The sequence below is a fragment of the Schistocerca americana genome, chromosome 3 (genome assembly GCF_021461395.2).
Source record: "Schistocerca americana isolate TAMUIC-IGC-003095 chromosome 3, iqSchAmer2.1, whole genome shotgun sequence".
NCBI lineage: Eukaryota > Metazoa > Arthropoda > Insecta > Orthoptera > Acrididae > Schistocerca > Schistocerca americana.
The window spans coordinates 374,620,888-374,638,145 of NC_060121.1; the positions used below are offsets into that span (position 1 = coordinate 374,620,888).

General features: G+C 39.9%; 1 protein-coding gene across 1 annotated transcript in view; it reads right to left on the bottom strand.

Moving 5' to 3' along the window:
- LOC124605794 (85/88 kDa calcium-independent phospholipase A2-like) overlaps positions 1-17,258 on the bottom strand; it is a 170,782-nt gene that overhangs the window by 36,890 nt on the left and 116,634 nt on the right. The window contains exon 9 of the mRNA XM_047137686.1: positions 10,422-10,607. Within this exon, the coding sequence (XP_046993642.1) occupies positions 10,422-10,607 (186 nt within the window). The remainder of the gene's footprint in view (positions 1-10,421; positions 10,608-17,258) is intronic.

A 17,258-nucleotide genomic window follows, 5' to 3' on the forward strand; every position in this document is an offset into this window, starting at 1 on the left:
TTAAAGTAACATTTTAAGTAAATGACTGATTTTATGGGCCAAAAAATTTCTGAGTGACTGGAGCTGAGTGTTAAATCACATAAACTACGTTCCAGTTCTGTTTATGATAAATATGTTAATCACAAACAAATGAAAAATCAAAACAAACTGTTGTTAATAAATCATACGTAGTGAGACATTTCATGAATATAAGAATGCATTAAAAGAACTACATTTCTTTTGAAGGAGAATTGGTTGTGAGTAAGGTGTATGAGGTACTGCGTTTGGAGTCTGAAGGATGATGGGAAAAGTAGTGTACAATAGTGGTAAGACCACAGCATGGGGGATGTTGGTGTATAAAGAGGTGGTACAAACAGTGAAGGGTTGGTATCCAGGCGGTAAAGGGATGGGGATGGTAGAGAGTCACTGAAAGAAGTGGTTGGTATCTTTCATGTGGGAGGCTAGATTAAGGGCACTTGGTTGGAGATGTTGGTCAACAGAAGATGGAATTCTTTTAGTGTTTGCACTAAAACTAGCCACAATGGGGCATCCAGGATTGTTGGATTTATGGCTTTTTGGAAGCAAGTAGAAAGTGGGTGTGCGAGGTGTCATAGCGGTGAGGAGGGAAATGGATTCAGGGGAGAGGTTCTGGGAAGGACCTAAGGCTTTGAGCAGGGGTTGGAGGTTGTGTTGGACATATGGGATGGGATCACTCTTGCAGCATTTATAGGTGAAGAAAGCAGGTAATTAGCAGATCCTTCTGCCAGTTAGTCACTGTGATTCATAACAACAGTGGTGAAACTTTTTTCTGCTGGTAGTATGACTAGGTCAGGGTTTGTTATGAGGTTGCGTATGGCTATTTTTTCTCCTTCTGAAAGGTTGGTGTTCTGAGGAAGGGACCTGGAGAAGGATGTTGAGGCCAAATTGGAGGTAAGGAATTCCTGGAAGGTGACCAGAGGGTGGTTAAGTTGGATGGTGGTATGGACTGAGTGAGGCAAAGTACGATGTTGGAATTTGGGTGGTTTGATTGAGAGATTGGCGGGAAAGAAGTGATTCCATAGCAAGGATTGGAAGAAGGAGGGGGGAGGGGGTCTTTGACAAGTCCAGCATGGTTAAATTTGGGTGTAAGGCTAAAGCTGAGGCCTTTGGATAGGACTTGTCAAAGACTCCCCCCCCCCCCTCTCCTTCTTCCAATCCCTGCTATGGAATCACTTCTTTCCTGCCAATCTCTCAATCAAACCACCCAAATTCCAACATCGTACTTTGCCTCATTCAGTCCATACCACCATCCAATGGTGATCATTCCTCTCTCCAACTTAACCACCCTCTGGTTACCTTCCAGGAATTCCTTACCTCCAATTTGGCCTCAACATCCTTCTCCAGGTCCCTTCCTCAGAACACCAACCTTTCAGAAGGAGAAAAAATAGCCATACGCAACCTCATAACAAACCCTGACCTAGTCATACTACCAGCAGAAAAAAGTTTCACCACTGTTGTTATGAATCACAGTGACTAACTGGCAGAAGGATCTGCTAATTACCTGCTTTCTTCACCTATAAATGCTGCAAGAGTGATCCCATTCCATATGTCCAACACAACCTCCAACCCCTGCTCAAAGCCTTATGTCCTTCCCAGAACCTCTCCCCTGAATCCATTTCCCTCCTCACCGCTATGACACCTCGCACACCCACTTTCTACTTGCTTCCAAAAAGCCATAAATCCAACAATCCTGGATGCCCCATTGTGGCTAGTTTTAGTGCAAACACTAAAAGAATTCCATCTTCTGTTGACCAACATCTCCAACCAAGTGCCCTTAATCTAGCCTCCCACATGAAAGATACCAACCACTTCTTTCAGTGACTCTCCACCATCCCCATCCCTTTACCTCCTGGATACCAACCCTTCAATGTTTGTGCCACCTCTTTATACACCAACATTCCCCATGCTGTGGTCTTACCACTATTGTACACTACTTTTCCCATCATCCTTCAGACTCCAAACCCACTACCTTATAAGCCTTATTCACTTCATGTTAACCCACAACTAATTCTTCTTCAAAAGGTAGGTATACAAACACCTGTGGCACAGCCATGGATACCTGCATGGGATCCTCCCATGCCAACCTATTCATGGGTCATCTAGAAGATACTTCCTAGCTTCCCAAAACAATGTAACCCTCATGGGGTTCTGGTTCACTGATTATATCTTCATGATCTGGACTCAGGGCCAAGACACCCTGTCTTCATTCCTTCACAACCTCAACACTTTCCTTTCCATCTCCTTTCCCCTGTCCCTCCTCAAGCCAACATGCCACCTTCCTAGATGTTGACCTCCTCCTCTTTGATGGCTCCTTCTGCACCTCTGTCCACATTAAACCCACCAACCATGAACACTACCTGTATTTTGACGGTAGTTATCCCTTTCACACCCAAAAATCCTTACCCTACAGCCTGGCCACCTGTGCGTGTTGTATCTGCAGTGACAAAAACTCTCCTGACCAGTATGCTGAGGGTCTCACCACGGCCTTCACTGGCCCTGTCAGCAAACAGATCACCTGTGCCATTTCCCATCACACATCCAATCCTCAAACCCCCCCTCCCCCCAAGAACCAGTCACAAAGGAGTGTCCCCTTTGTCACCCAACACCACTCCAGACTGGAATGACAGAACCACATCATTCATCATCAGGGCTTTGATTACCTATCATTGGGCCCTGAAATGAGGGACACACCTCATGACATCCTTCCCATCCCTCCTAAAGTGGTGGGCTGTCACCCACCCACCTTCACAATATCCTAGTCCATCCCTATGCTACTCCCAATCCCAGCCCTTTGCCACAGGAATCATTACTCAGTGGAAGATACAGGTGCAAGACATGTCCAATCTAACCACCCAACACTTCGTATTCCAGTCCTGTCCCAGGCTTATCCTACCCCATCAAGGGCTGGGCCAGCTGTGTATGCAGTAATGTCATATACCAGTTTTGTGGCAATCACTGCATAGCTTTTTATATTGGTATAACAATCTAGGAGCTGTCCAGCAGGGTGAATGTTCACTGCCAGATCATGAAGATATCATTAGTGAACCAGAACACACTAGGGTTTCAGTGTTTTGGGAGGCTAAGAAGCCTCCTCTAAATGGCCCATGAACAGGCTGGCATAGGAGGCCTCCAAAGTCAAGAGCGAAGTAGCCTACCTGTGGCACAACACACAGCTTGACATAACATGCTTGATTTCAATGGCTGTTTCACTATCCAAGCCATTTGTATCCTCCCCTTCACCACTAGCTTTATTGAACTTCACAGATGGAAGTTATCCTCACAACAAAGTCTCTGATCCCATATCTATCCCAGCCTGAACGTACGGTAACATGCTGTCACCACACCCTCCACCAACAGTTACCATCCTCTCTGTTGGATCGCCTCCTACTCATTCTTGTCTCCCACACTCTTTGTTTGCCACCATCTGCCAACGCACACTTCGATCTGTCCCAGCTCCTCTCCTTTTTGCTCCGTTTTCCCCCACCTTCTTACCCCATAACCTCCTGAGGCTGTGCCTGTTGGCATTCTAGTCCCTGCACATTCTGCCAAATTACACTCTTCTCCCTTCCACCTGTACAATGCTACCCCTTCCCCTTCTCTGCCCCCTCCAGGCTGCAGCTTCCATTCCACATGATAGCTGCATTCTGGTCCAAGCTGCTGGAGTTGAAGGTCATGTGCGCATGAGGTGTGCTTGCTTGTGTGGCTTGTGTGAATGAATGGTGTGTGTTTCTTTTTCTGATGAAGGCTGTGGCTGAAATCTCATGTGTTAATGTATTTTATTTGTGCCTGTCTGCAACTAAAAGTCTCATCTTTACAGTAAGTAGCAATCTATCTTTTCCTACATTCGTGATGTATGTCATAGAGGGATCAGTAAAAAAACCAAAGAAAAATTTGGAGAAGGAATTAAAGTTTAGCCAGAAAAATAAAAAAACTAATGACATCGTAATTCTGTCACAGACAAGTAATGTGACATCCTCCTCTAGCATTACTTCAGTACTACAACAGTAGTTGTCGATACCGGTATTATTTTTCGAATTTTGAACAGGTTACCTCAGTTGCTTTTCTGAGAATTTGCATATAATTTTATACACAGTATGTTCTATTTCAAGCTAAAACTTATGAAAAGGAATTATTTTATAAAATATTTTAGTTTCAATGTTATAATCGATAGGTACTAGTTTTGAAAGGTTATTTTTTTTGTAACGTTTGAAATTATGAATTATTTGCACACTTTTCCTGTTCCGTTTACTATGTTTATTTCTGTATTCATTTATGAAATGATAATTAAAATAAATAATGTAAAAACTAGTAGGAATTCATTTGTTAAGGAAAGATGTAAATCCTTTGGAATATTGTTTTTTCCGCAGAGTGTGAGAGTTGTAAGCTTGCCTGTGATGTGATCAAATGTATTTTTGTATAATAGGTGTGAACAATGTAATTTTGTCTTTGTTAGTGTGAAAAATCAAAATACTGTATGATATACTATAATTTAAGAAAGTCAGTGGAAAATATATTTACATACAAAATTCTGCAACAACAATCTTCCAGTTTATCTAGTTCAACCAACTGTGAGGACCTAATGCTAAATTTTCAACTTCAAGAGTCAGACCCCTACACATGAAGAACCTGAGCCATCTCAAAATGCCAAGCAAAGTAAACTTGAAAGTTTATTGTAATCTTTGCTCCCCTCAAATCTTCATAAAATACTGCTTATTAATTACTTGGACTGGGCATTGTTTAATGTGGACGTTTAGATGGAAGAATGAAAGAGAGGGGGGATTATGGGCAGGAAAGGACTCGGAAGCGCAGCTGAACGGAATGGTCAATGAGGATAGAAGAATGACATTAACAAAACCAAAACAATGGTAATGGAATGTAGTCGAATTAAATCAGACGATCAGAGGGAATTAGATTACAAAACGAGATTCTAAAGGTAGTAGGTGAGTTTTGCTATATGGGCTGTAAAATAGCTCATGATGGTTGAAGTAGAGAGGATATAAAATCTAGATTGACAATGGCAAGGAAAGTGATTCTGAAATAAAGAAATCTGTTAACAAAAAATATAAATTTAAGTGTTAGGAAGCCTTTTCTGAAGGTATTTGCTTGGAATGTACCATGGTATGGAAGTGAAATGTGGACACTAAACAATTCAGTCAAGAAGGTAACAGAATCTTTTAAAATGTGATACTACAGAATAATGCTGAAGATTAGATAGGCTGATCACATAAATAATACAGAGGCACTGAATAGAATTTGGAAGAAAAGAAATATGTCACTTAGCTTGACTAAAAGAAGGGATCAGTCAATAGGATACATTCCGAAACATCAAGGAATCAGCAGCTTAATTTGAAGGAAGTGTGAGAGGGGAGAGAGGGTGGATAGGTGGGTGGGGGTGGGATGTAATAATTACAGAGGGAGGGTAGGAGATAAGTACAGAAGCAGGTTCACATGGATGTGGGTTGCAGTAGTTATTCAGAGATAAAGTAGCTTGTACAGGATGGAGAGCCGCATAATCCAGTCCTCAGACTGAAGACCACAACAACGAGAGAGTAGAAAATGTAGTTGAGATGGAAGGCAAGAATTCAGTAGCAGGCAAACAAAGGGAAGGGAAAACAGTAGGTGAACGTGGACTGGGGGGAAAAGAACAAAAAGGGTAGCAACCTGGTACAATTTTGCAGACAGCAGTATTTAAACATTGCTAACACTTTGTTTAAGAATTATGGAAGGAGGTTACATTTGTGGAAAAGAGCTGGAAACACTGGAAGGTTTCTGATAGATTATATAATGGTGACAGAGAGATTTTGAACTGCAAAATTTTTCCAGAGGCACATGTGGACTCTGAGATTGCTGAGAGTTTCAAAGGAATCACTGAGCAACGACTGGCTGAAAATAGGGGAGAAGCATGCAACAGAAGATGGATTAGTAGCTTTCAGAGATGAAATGATCAAATAAGGAAAAAGGCAAGGTCCAGCAACAATACTTGGCCAACACATGAGATGTTGAATACATAAAATTATGAAATACAATTGCTGGTCAATACCTGCCTTTTAAAGAAATGTTGGTACTGACAATAGACGTGTATAAAATTACACACATTATCCTAGTTTTTGGAACAAACTGTTCCTTCCTTTGGGAGGAGAGAGGATGGATGAGGAAGGTTAATAAAGGTTACTCAGACCCAAAAATGAGGGAGACCTACCTGTAGTGAGCATGTGAGGAATACTTGTACTGACTGAATGACACAGACACAACTTACAACACATGAACCACCCTCACTGTTCCATTAAAGCCAGTATCTCTCTTTCTTTTCAGACTTCTTGCAGCATCACAAATTATGAATGGTGACAATGCTGTCTTTTGGCCTGAATGATGAGAGGCAAACATTCATATTTCAACATTTTAATATATTTCTGATATTTATGTAAAAGTGTTGTTTCTTCAATTCATGAGAAACTGAAGGGTATTGTAACAATGCAGTACCATTTACTACATTTGCAGAAAACCTTCACAATGCCAGACAATGCAGTAGTTTAATTGAAGAGCAGCAATTACGATAAGCTTGCACCATTTTATCAATAGATTTTATCAACATATTTTAAACCAATCATTGTTTGTAAGCAATTTGTTAGTACTGTACTTGTGTGTCTATCGAAAGATACAGTTTGTATTTTGTATTCCACTTATGCTAATCACTTGGTGACAACAATTTTCTGTAAAGAGAATCTGAATACACTGAAATGCAAGACATGCCTGTTGTAGGAAAAGGATTGTGTGTGGGGGCGGGGGTCACCATTCTTTATTTTCTGAAGAAATTTATTTATCTTTTGAAACAGAGGACTACCTACTGTTATTAAGCTCCCAACTCGAGATCCATATACTTGAGTCTCAAGGGGAGAAAGAGTTACAAAGAGACATAAAAAATAGCCTTGGTGATGAACAGCTCTACTTCCTGCGACACTTTAGCCTCATTTTCCCAACTCAAATCCAATGTCTTCCTTGATATTAAACTCCATCTCATTGAAACTCATATCCAAAAGTCAATCCTTTTTAAAACAATCAAAAAGCAATAACACCTCAACTTCAAAAGCTGCCACATCAACTGCTCCCTTCTCTACAGTACAACTACAACAAATGTATCTGCTACACACCAAATCTCTCAACGTCTATACCAACCTCCCTCAGGCTTTGTTCTTGCACACCTATCCTAAAACCAAAGGAAAAGAAAGGAAGAGTAGGGTTTAATGCCCTGTTGATGAAAAGGTGATTGGAAATTATTAGCTCTGACTGGGGATGGATAGAGAATAAAATTTCCCATGTTATTTCAAAGAAACCAGTCCGGCATTCACCTTAAGTGATTTTGGGGAAATTGGGGAGAACCAAAGTCATAAGAGATGGAGAAGCTTTTCCCTCACCTCTGACTAACACAGTCCCTCTTCTTCTTTTTTTTTTTTTTTTTTTTTTTTAAAAAAAAGTTACACTGGCATCAAATGTTTCAATACATTACCTTGCAAAGGATATCACTCACTCAAATGAAGGCCTTTACCTGATACCCTTCCCTCACTACCCATTGTCACCTTCTGCTACCCTGTAACCTCTTTAACATCCTTGTCAAGCCATATGATGTACCCAGGCTAATATCCAACCAAGTTCCTACTCATACCATGTTTTTTATTGTAAAACTGTCCCATATATCCACCCCCTATCACTTATGCCAGAGGTATCATTATCAAATCCTACAACACAAAGGCATAGCAACATACGAAACATCCTTGTCGTTTATCAGTTAATGTGTATTCACTGCATTGCTTTTTACCATACTAGCCCAAATATAAGCTGCACTTTTTCTTAAAAATTTGGTCACATAAATTAGGGCATGTCGTATCTGTACAACACTACAAATACTATATTTATTTTGTATCAAAGAAACTTCAACTGCAGTGACTGTCCCATAAATTCAAATAACCAAGTAACTAGTGTTTAGAAATTAATCAATGTACATACGGCAAAAAAATATATAACTGTCTTTAATTATTGGCACTTCACTTAGGTGGTGATTATTTCTGTGTCCACAGTTCTGTTATTTTACATGACAGGGCAGGCACATTTTTTCTGTAATTAAAGAGAAAATTTTATTTTCACCAATGAATAACATCAATAGAAAATCATCAACAAACTTCAGAACTCATTACAGTTATGACGCAAACTTAAAATCCACAGATTTTTGTAATTTGAAGAGCACATCTAATAGAGAAATAGACAAAATGTGAGACATGGATGAATCTAACGCGTGGCATCTGACTGCATTGGAGTATAAACTGGAAAACTGATGTTTCATCAAAGAACCATGCATGTGGCACAAAGCCGGAAAATATCGTGAGAGTTCTTTCCTTTACACAAGATTAGAGGAAATGCAAGGTACCTAACTCACGACAAAGAATTCAAGTAAAAGCTTTGGAAATTGCGAAGAACATACCACAGACAGTATTCTGTGGGGATATCAGATTGTGATGCAGATTTATGCACAGAAGTTGTCCCACTATTTGAAGAAGTAGTTTATTAGCACAAAGACTGCTAAAATATTTTACCAAGACTCTCAACACAACTTCCAGTGGCATGTAATGTTATACTCATACCCTCTACACCAGATTGGCATCCCTCCTTTTGGACATGCCAAGCAACAAGACAGTGGACTTCAAGAGGGCAAAAAGTGTCACATTAAGAACAACTGAAATAATAATAATAATAATAATAATAATAATAATAATTACTTCGATATTACCAGTTAATGCAGAGGAAGGAAAGCTGCTGCCTATTGCCACTCTGAAGCATATATATTTGCCTAAAGCAAATTTTTCTGAAGGTTTAGTGACTTGTGCTCAAGAAAAAGGCTGGATGACAACTGAATTAATAATGGACTAGCTAGCTGTTTGGAATCATAGGTCTGGCACACTGCTCAGCAAGAAGTTACGCTAATGTTGTACACATTTCAGGTGACCTTATACCCAAAATGAAGAATGAAGCCGTTGCATCAGAGGCAGACCTACTCATTATACCTGGAGGTATGACGTCTAAACTGCAGGTGCTTGATATCACAACAATGCCAACTGAAAGATCATTTCCAAAAACATTATTTGATTAGCTTTTACAAGGGGGTCATGCTCTCACTCCGTCTGGTAAGACTGAAAAGCCATCTGTCAACCTTATGTGTAAGTGCATTCTTCATGGCACAAAACATCACCAGAGTCTATAATCAAAATGTTGAAGAAGAGCTCTGTAGTGGTAGTGAGGGCAACATATTTTGGGGGCAGAGTGACGAAAATTCAGACAGAGATGAAACAAATATTGGTAGTGAAGTGAGTAGTGACATATGCCCAGGCAGTGACTAGCAGGATGGTATTGTGAGTAACTTATCTACATTATAACATAAAAACTGTAGTTAAGAATCACCATATTGTGAACAGTTTTTGTAAATATGTAATGTGACAAATTTCTTCCCCCCCCCCCCCTCTTTAAAATAATTTTTTTTGGCTGCAGCTTATATTTGAGCCAATACGGTATATGGCAAACTGAGTGCATAAACAGACACAAAAGAACTGCCTGCCTTAGGTACAAATAACCTGTTACTGTGCATGCTCTCCCATGTGACTCAATGGACATGAGTGCCTGCTACACCAGAGGGACCATTTCAGTCCTCCCATCCACCCAACACTAGTATCCCTGAATTCTGGAGATAGGAACTTGCTCTCCAACATACTGTTGCATCCTGAAACCCTCCTTGAAAACATCTACATTTTCTCCTTTCCATCTGTTTTTTAAAAAATATCCTTATCTACTGTACTTTTTACATTTTTTCCCTTTATCTCTCTCTTCCCCTCTCATATATCTCTCTTCTCCCCCTTCATATCACCTGCCTCCTCCTTGGTATTAATTTCACTATCCATTCCATTTATCATTTCTCTTCCTCTCAGTCCATCTTTATTTCTCACTCTTTCTCCTACCAACTCAGGAATGAAGCTGGAACAGTGCTTACCAACATACTTTTTCACCTCCCACACTCTCAGATGGCTCGTCTTTCATGTCTGTCTCATCTCATTCTCGCAACTGGTGGCCCACTCTCAACTTAGGTGCTAAGTAACTTGATGCTCCTCCTCAACTCTATACCTTTTTCCTCTCTGTGGAAGAAACTAACAGGTCTGAAAGCTTGGAATTGTTATTTCACTTTCAAAAATGTCTGACAGCAATCCTGGAATTTCACTTCCTGAGAGTAAGTACTGGACAGCCACTCCGTCTCCTTATCATTTTACCATTAACTGAGAATCAAATTTATTGAAACACAAACAGTTCACAAGCAAAAAAATCTAAAAGTAACCCTCTGCTAAAATATAACAACTGACACAACTAACCTAAAGTATGATGGTGCTGCTCCAGTTGCACGTGCTGCCATCCACACAAGTTGTTCTTCAGGTACTGGAGGAGCCGAGAAGCAGCCTGTATGTTGAACACCCAGGATACTGCTTGGAGACTCATAATTTCGGAAGATATGAAGATCAACTGGCTTTCTATCTGCCAAAACACCCGTAATGAAGAGTCTGTAACCATCCAGAGAAAGATTTTGTTTTTGGAATTTCTGTCTGATTTGTCTGAAACACTGGGCTACATGGACAAAATAGCAGAAAATACTTTTTATTTTTGATGTCATTGGCAAATTATATTTAACCTCACAATGTTTACTTATTTCTGAAATTTAGTTATATTATTCAATCGGCAGTAATGCACTCATTATTTATTTAATTTATTAGGAAGTCAGAGATGTGCTCTCCTTTGAAATAAAATGACATACTACAGTCCCTGAAAATACTACTGTTACTTTTCTTTACTAGTAAATAAAAAAAAACAGAATCCTAAATATAGATCTTAAGGAAAAAGTGCTTGGATGTACAAAAAGGAGAATGCAGAAATGTAATAGGAGTTTAAGAGTGAAAACCAACTGATTTAATACAATCCATAGTTTTTTCCCTAATAACATAAATACTTTATTTCCTTAATCTCATCTGTATGGTATAATTATTTTATAGGTATGTTGTACAAGCTACACACACAAACACAACGCAATATTAAAAGTATTGTATTTCTCAGCATAGTTAATACAGGTAGCAGCTGACAAGAAAGTAAACATAATTTATGTATCACTTCAAACAGATCTTGTAAAAGACATATTATCATCATCATCATCATCATGATCATGTGATGGAATAATTACTCTGTATGACAACCATGTGCTGGAAAATGAATATAATGTAATGTATAAGAGAACTAATATTGGTTATAGTCCACAGGCTGTGAACAAAAGAAATGTCAAGGATAATTTTTAAATCTCCTTTAATTTTTTCTCAGACAAAAGTTGGCAAGTGAGGACTTCTTCCTATTGTACTCATTTCGACTGTTGCTTGCAAAATGGTTGAAGGTATGTATATTGTGCTCTACATACTTTCTCATTTATTGAATAATAATAATAATAATAATAATAATCTTTTTCCGTGTGAGGTTGATAGATCCTCCATCGGGCGCCTCCCCAGGTGGCGGATAGGGGAAAGCCTCCCAGATATGGGTGGCACCGAGGAAATCAAATACTCGGGGCGGACCAAAACTATCACATCCTCGAGGATAAGTACCCGGAGTAAAAACTGGCGAAACGAAGAAAACTAACACAAAAGCCCAGACACGTCTGTGTGGTAACCACCGGTACTCTGGCCAGCGTCTGTCACCAATGGTGCGGCTGATACGAGCTCCAGGAACTGAAAATCCCTGGTTCTACCAAACTGGCGCAAGCCAGACGAATTACAAGCATAATGGCAAGTACAACTAAAAACAACATTACCCCAGGTGGACGATCCACCCGTCCCAAGACGGCAACCAGGCACTCGGATTCTGGGGGACCTGGAGATGTACTAAAGGGCGAGTCGGAGCGCTCTGGCAAACTACCCAAGAAAACACACACATACTTTGGCACCTTCAACATACAGACACTAATACAAATGGGAAAATTACACAATCTAACAACGGAACTCACCAGTCAAAAGATCTCGATCCTAGCGCTACAAGAAACAAGATACACGGATTCAGACACAATAGACTACGGAAACTACAGATTCTTCAAGAGTGGAACCAACAGGAAAATCGGCAAAGGAGGAGCACTCCTCGGCATGGCCTTCGCAGTAAACAAAAACATCCTAGACTCAGTAAAAGAAGTCAACGCGATCAACAACAGGCTCATGACCATGCGAATCAAACACGCCAACAAGAACAACACCCTCATCAACGTACATGCCCCCACGAACGTAGACAACAAGGACAAACCAGAAGAAACAGACAAATTCTGGGACAAACTCGAAACCACCCTGGCAAAAATACCCCAAGACAATGCGAAAATTCTACTAGGCAATTTCAACGCACAAATCGGCAGAGAAAAACGCTACAGAAAAACAGTAGGAAATTTCCCTGCACACAAATTCACCAACAAAAACGGCACCAGACTGATCGAACTCTGCCAGCAAAACAACCTCAAAGTCATGTCAACCTCCCTGATGAAAAAGCCCACGAAACAAAAGACGTGGCGATCACCAGTCCACTCACTAGGCGAATTCCAGATAGATCACGTGGCAATCTCCTATGAATACCAGAAAGAAGTCCACGACGTCCAAGTGAGAAAAGGCGCCAACATAGATTCGGACCACTACCTAACAAGAATCAAAATCAAACTCACACCAAGAAGACAACACAAAAAGAAATTGACCTCACCGAAATTTGATACAAGAAAGATCAGAGAATCGAACATCACAGAACACTGGGAAAAACAAGAGGCGAAAGATTGGACCAGCTTTAAACAAAAAATTGTGAACATAGCCAAAGAACTGATCCCGCTGACTAGAAAACCCAGGCACCCTTGGTGGAACACTACCAGCGAAATCGCCCAACAAAATCGAAGAACAGCTTTCACAAACTACAACAGCAACAAAACACAAGAAACACAGGACAACTTCTATGAAGTTCGAAGACAAACATCGAAAACAATAAGACAAGAGAAACCCAAATACATAAACGATCAGCTAAACTCCATCGAAGAAGACTTCAGAAATTTCAACACACGGGATTTCTACAGGACGTTCGCCAACCAAGTCAAAGGATACTCACCACAGAACCTCTGCTTCAGAAAAGAAGACGGAAAACTGGCACTTACCAACAAAGAAAACTGTGAAGAGCTCGCGAAGTACTTTTCAAAATTACTAAATTGCCCGGAACCTAACTCAACCTTCGAACCCCGAGAACCGGCCAACGCACCGGAAGACTCACCATCACCAACAAAAGAAGAAATCCTCCACCGCATAAAGAAACTGAAAAACAACAAGGCAGCCGGTGAAGACGGAATAACGGCAGAACTGCTGCAGAACCTAGGACCAAACTCGCTAAACAAAATCACACAAATCATACAGAACACCTGGACAACCGAAATCATACCTGACGACTGGAAGATCGCACTCATTCACCCGCTACACAAGAAAGGTGACAGGACAGACACAAACAATTATAGAGGAATTTCCCTGCTACCGGTCATCTACAAAATTCTATCAACCTGCCTTCTCACCAGAACGCAAGGACAACTGGAACCCGCCATCTCGGAATACCAAGCGGGTTTCAGACCCAACAGAGCCTGCCCCGAACAAATCTTCAACCTGAAATCCATCATAAAATCCCACATTACAAGCCCCAAAAAAATCATCTGCACTTTCGTCGACTTCAAAAAGGCTTACAACTCGATCGACAGAAAGTCCCTCATCCAAATCCTCAGAGAAAAAGGCCTAGACCAAAAGACCCGAAGACTAATCGAACAGACACTAACCAATACAAAATCCAAAGTCAAATTCATGGGCGAAATCTCGGACCCCTTTGAAATCCACACTGGCCCAAGACAAGGAGATGGACTATCCCCGCTATTGTTCAACATCGTCCTGGACAAAGTAATGAGCGAATGGGAAGCTGAAGTCAGGAGACAAAACACCTGGAGACCAGTCACATTAGGAAGGAAAAGACTGGAAATCCCTTACCTAGCATTCGCAGACGACCTAGCGATACTGACCTATGACCCAACATCAGCAAAAACACAGATCGAAATCCTGAAAGAATGCGCCGAGAAAGTCGGCCTACAAATCTCTTTTGAAAAAACGCAAGTCCTAACAAGAGGAGGCGACGACATCACAACCAAGTACGGCAAAATTAAAGGGGTCACACACTTCAGATACCTAGGCGAAATCATCGAACCGACCGGAACAGAGAAACTGGCTTACGAAGACAGACAACAGAAGACACGGAAATCACTAGGCATGGTACGAAACGTCTACAACAAACAATGCATTTCCAGAAACACCAAGATCAGACACTACAACACAGTGATCAAACCCGCCGTACTGTATGCCAGCGAAACACTAGCACTCAACAGGAAAATCAAAATTGAAGAAATCAAAAAAGAAGAACGCAAAATCATGAGGAAAATTTTAGGAGGAAGACCCACACCAGATGGCTACAGACTACAGAAGAACTCAACAGTAGAAGCATATTCGAACATCGAGAACGATATGAGAAAAAGGCGCCTTAAATTCTACGGACATTTAGATAGACTCCCTGAAACAAGACTCACCAAGAAAATTCTAGAACACATCAAGACGCTTAAAGTCTCGACACCCTGGATGGAAGGAGTCCGAAAAGACCTACAAGCAATTGGCACCACAAACACCACAGACAGAAGCACCTTCCGAAAACACACAGACAATTGGGAAGTAAAGTCAGAAGCGCTAAAACAGCGGACCAAACAAGAATGGTCTGAGGAGAGAAAAGAGGTCCTCAACAAGAGAATGAAGGAGTACTGGAAGGACAAGAAGAACAAGCCTTCAAAGTCATAAGCTTAACGATTTCCTTTTAGGGAAAATTCGCCAACAATAATAAATAAATAATAATCTTTTTTTGTTAAATATGCATGCAATCATTTTCAGAATTCCTTTGCCAAGAATAGATTAATTTTGTTGTTGGAGTTCTACGTAACAAATCAATATATCAGGACTGTGCACACATTGTTTGACAGCACAATTATCAATAACTTTTTGTGTCGTGTACATACAAAATTGAACCTGTGCATTATTTTTTATGAAGTCCCATTCAATACTCATTACCTCTTTTACGTGGAAATCATTACAGCATTTTCACGATCAAGATGCTTTTAAACAATGATGTGCAACAGCCACCAGAGCATGATCCACCAAAAAGCACAGATAAAGAGCAATGGTACAGAAAGTGCAATGAAGCTGATGAAATACAATATATGATCATAAATTCCAATTTGATGCATGTTAATGTAGTAATCGCATCATGTCTTTGCATTTGTGATTTGCCTTTTCTGAAGCAACCCTATCTTAATGCATTGCATTCTTTTTAGCAGATTTAGTATTTCTTTCACTTTTTATTCTGCTAGTAAGGAAGGATATATTACACATTGAATAAGCACTGACAATGTCCATAACGGGCAGTCAAATGGAAACGAGACTTAAACGTAATCACTCTGGCTGTTAACACATTTATCCCAAGTGAGACAACATGGCCAATGTCATGGAAAAATATTTTCAGTTGCTTACAGAACCAACTACATGCAGCTGTGTACACCTTCATCCAAATCAAATCAGCAGCCACAAATGTGTTTCTTCAGGGCACAAAAAATATGGAAACTGAATGGAGAGATCGGGAATGTATGGAGGATGTGTAAGGGCTTCCCAGCGAAACTTTTCCAGCATAGTCAAAACAATCTGGGCAACTTGTGCTCGCCCATTCCATAGGCAATTGCAAACATTTTTCATTAAGGCACTGACCATCTTGTCTCTCACTGGGATGAATGTGTTAAGAGTTAAGTTCACTGCTTTTCAAATAATAAACAGTTTACAAACTTTTTTCCATGTATCATGTTTTCATTTCACTGCCTTTTTATAATGCATTCTTATCCTCTACAAAATTTATAAATATGTGGTGTGCTATTACTAAAAAAATCTTCAGATTGGGACTAGTGTTCAGCAATCTATGTGCACAGTTAATGAGTGGGACGCACAGTTCATATGCGTATAGTGCATCACAGGAAAGAAAAGAGGGGAAAAGATGTACATGTTTTAATACTAAATTTCACAAAACTATGTACTTTCCAAATTGAATTTGCAGTTTTCGAAATGCAGCTGTGAGACAGACAAAACGTAATGTCAGCAGGTTTGGAGACTGAAAAATATCTTTGGTTTTGTTCTGTCATAGCACTCTTTGCTAGTATAAAACGGATTCCATTTAATGGCACTATTAGATGAAAGTCAAAACATAAAAACTAAGTGAAAAACTTCCATTCTCAGGCTAGATATGATATTATCCATTGGTTGGCTATACCATCAGTACCATAAAACTTCAATTTATCTAGCAGAATACTGTGAGTTACAATACCTTAGCAATTGCCTACAAATCCAACAGCAGAAAATAAGCAAAGAGACAAGATCAAAGTGAAAAATTCAGTAGCATCTCAAGGATTTGCAAATAAACTTACTTCACAATCTATTCTATGGTCAACAGCAAGGCTGGATTGGATGATGATTAAGATATAACAGGCTGATATAAGAACACAAATAAACATCAACATAACAGCACACAACATTGTGCAACTAAACAAACATAACAGCAAGCTCAGTTGCGCACACTCCACTGCATGCAGTTAGTTTCGTATTACATGGATCATTTTGCATGATAAATTGTAATGTAGAATTAATCATTTTACATTCACATTGCAAATCAATTAGTAAACATGGCTACATGCTGACATTTATAATCTCTCTCTCTCTCTCTCTCTCTCTCTCTCTCTCTCTCTCTCTTCATTCTACTTTTCTTTCTTTTCCTTTTTTAAAAACAGATGTGAGTTGGTAATTCCCATCCACCAACTTTCACACATTACAGTAACAGAAATTCTTCTATGGAATGGGAAGTGTTGTCAAGGAGAAACCTTCTCGGTTTGCTTTCATTTTTTACTTTGCTGTTTGTCAGACATCTTATATCACTGGGTAAGTGATCAAAAACTTTTGAGCAGCGTTAAGCACTCCTTTTCATTCTAAACACAACCTTAATGCAGACTAATGAATGTCATTAGTAATTCTCATATTTTAATTATGTCCATC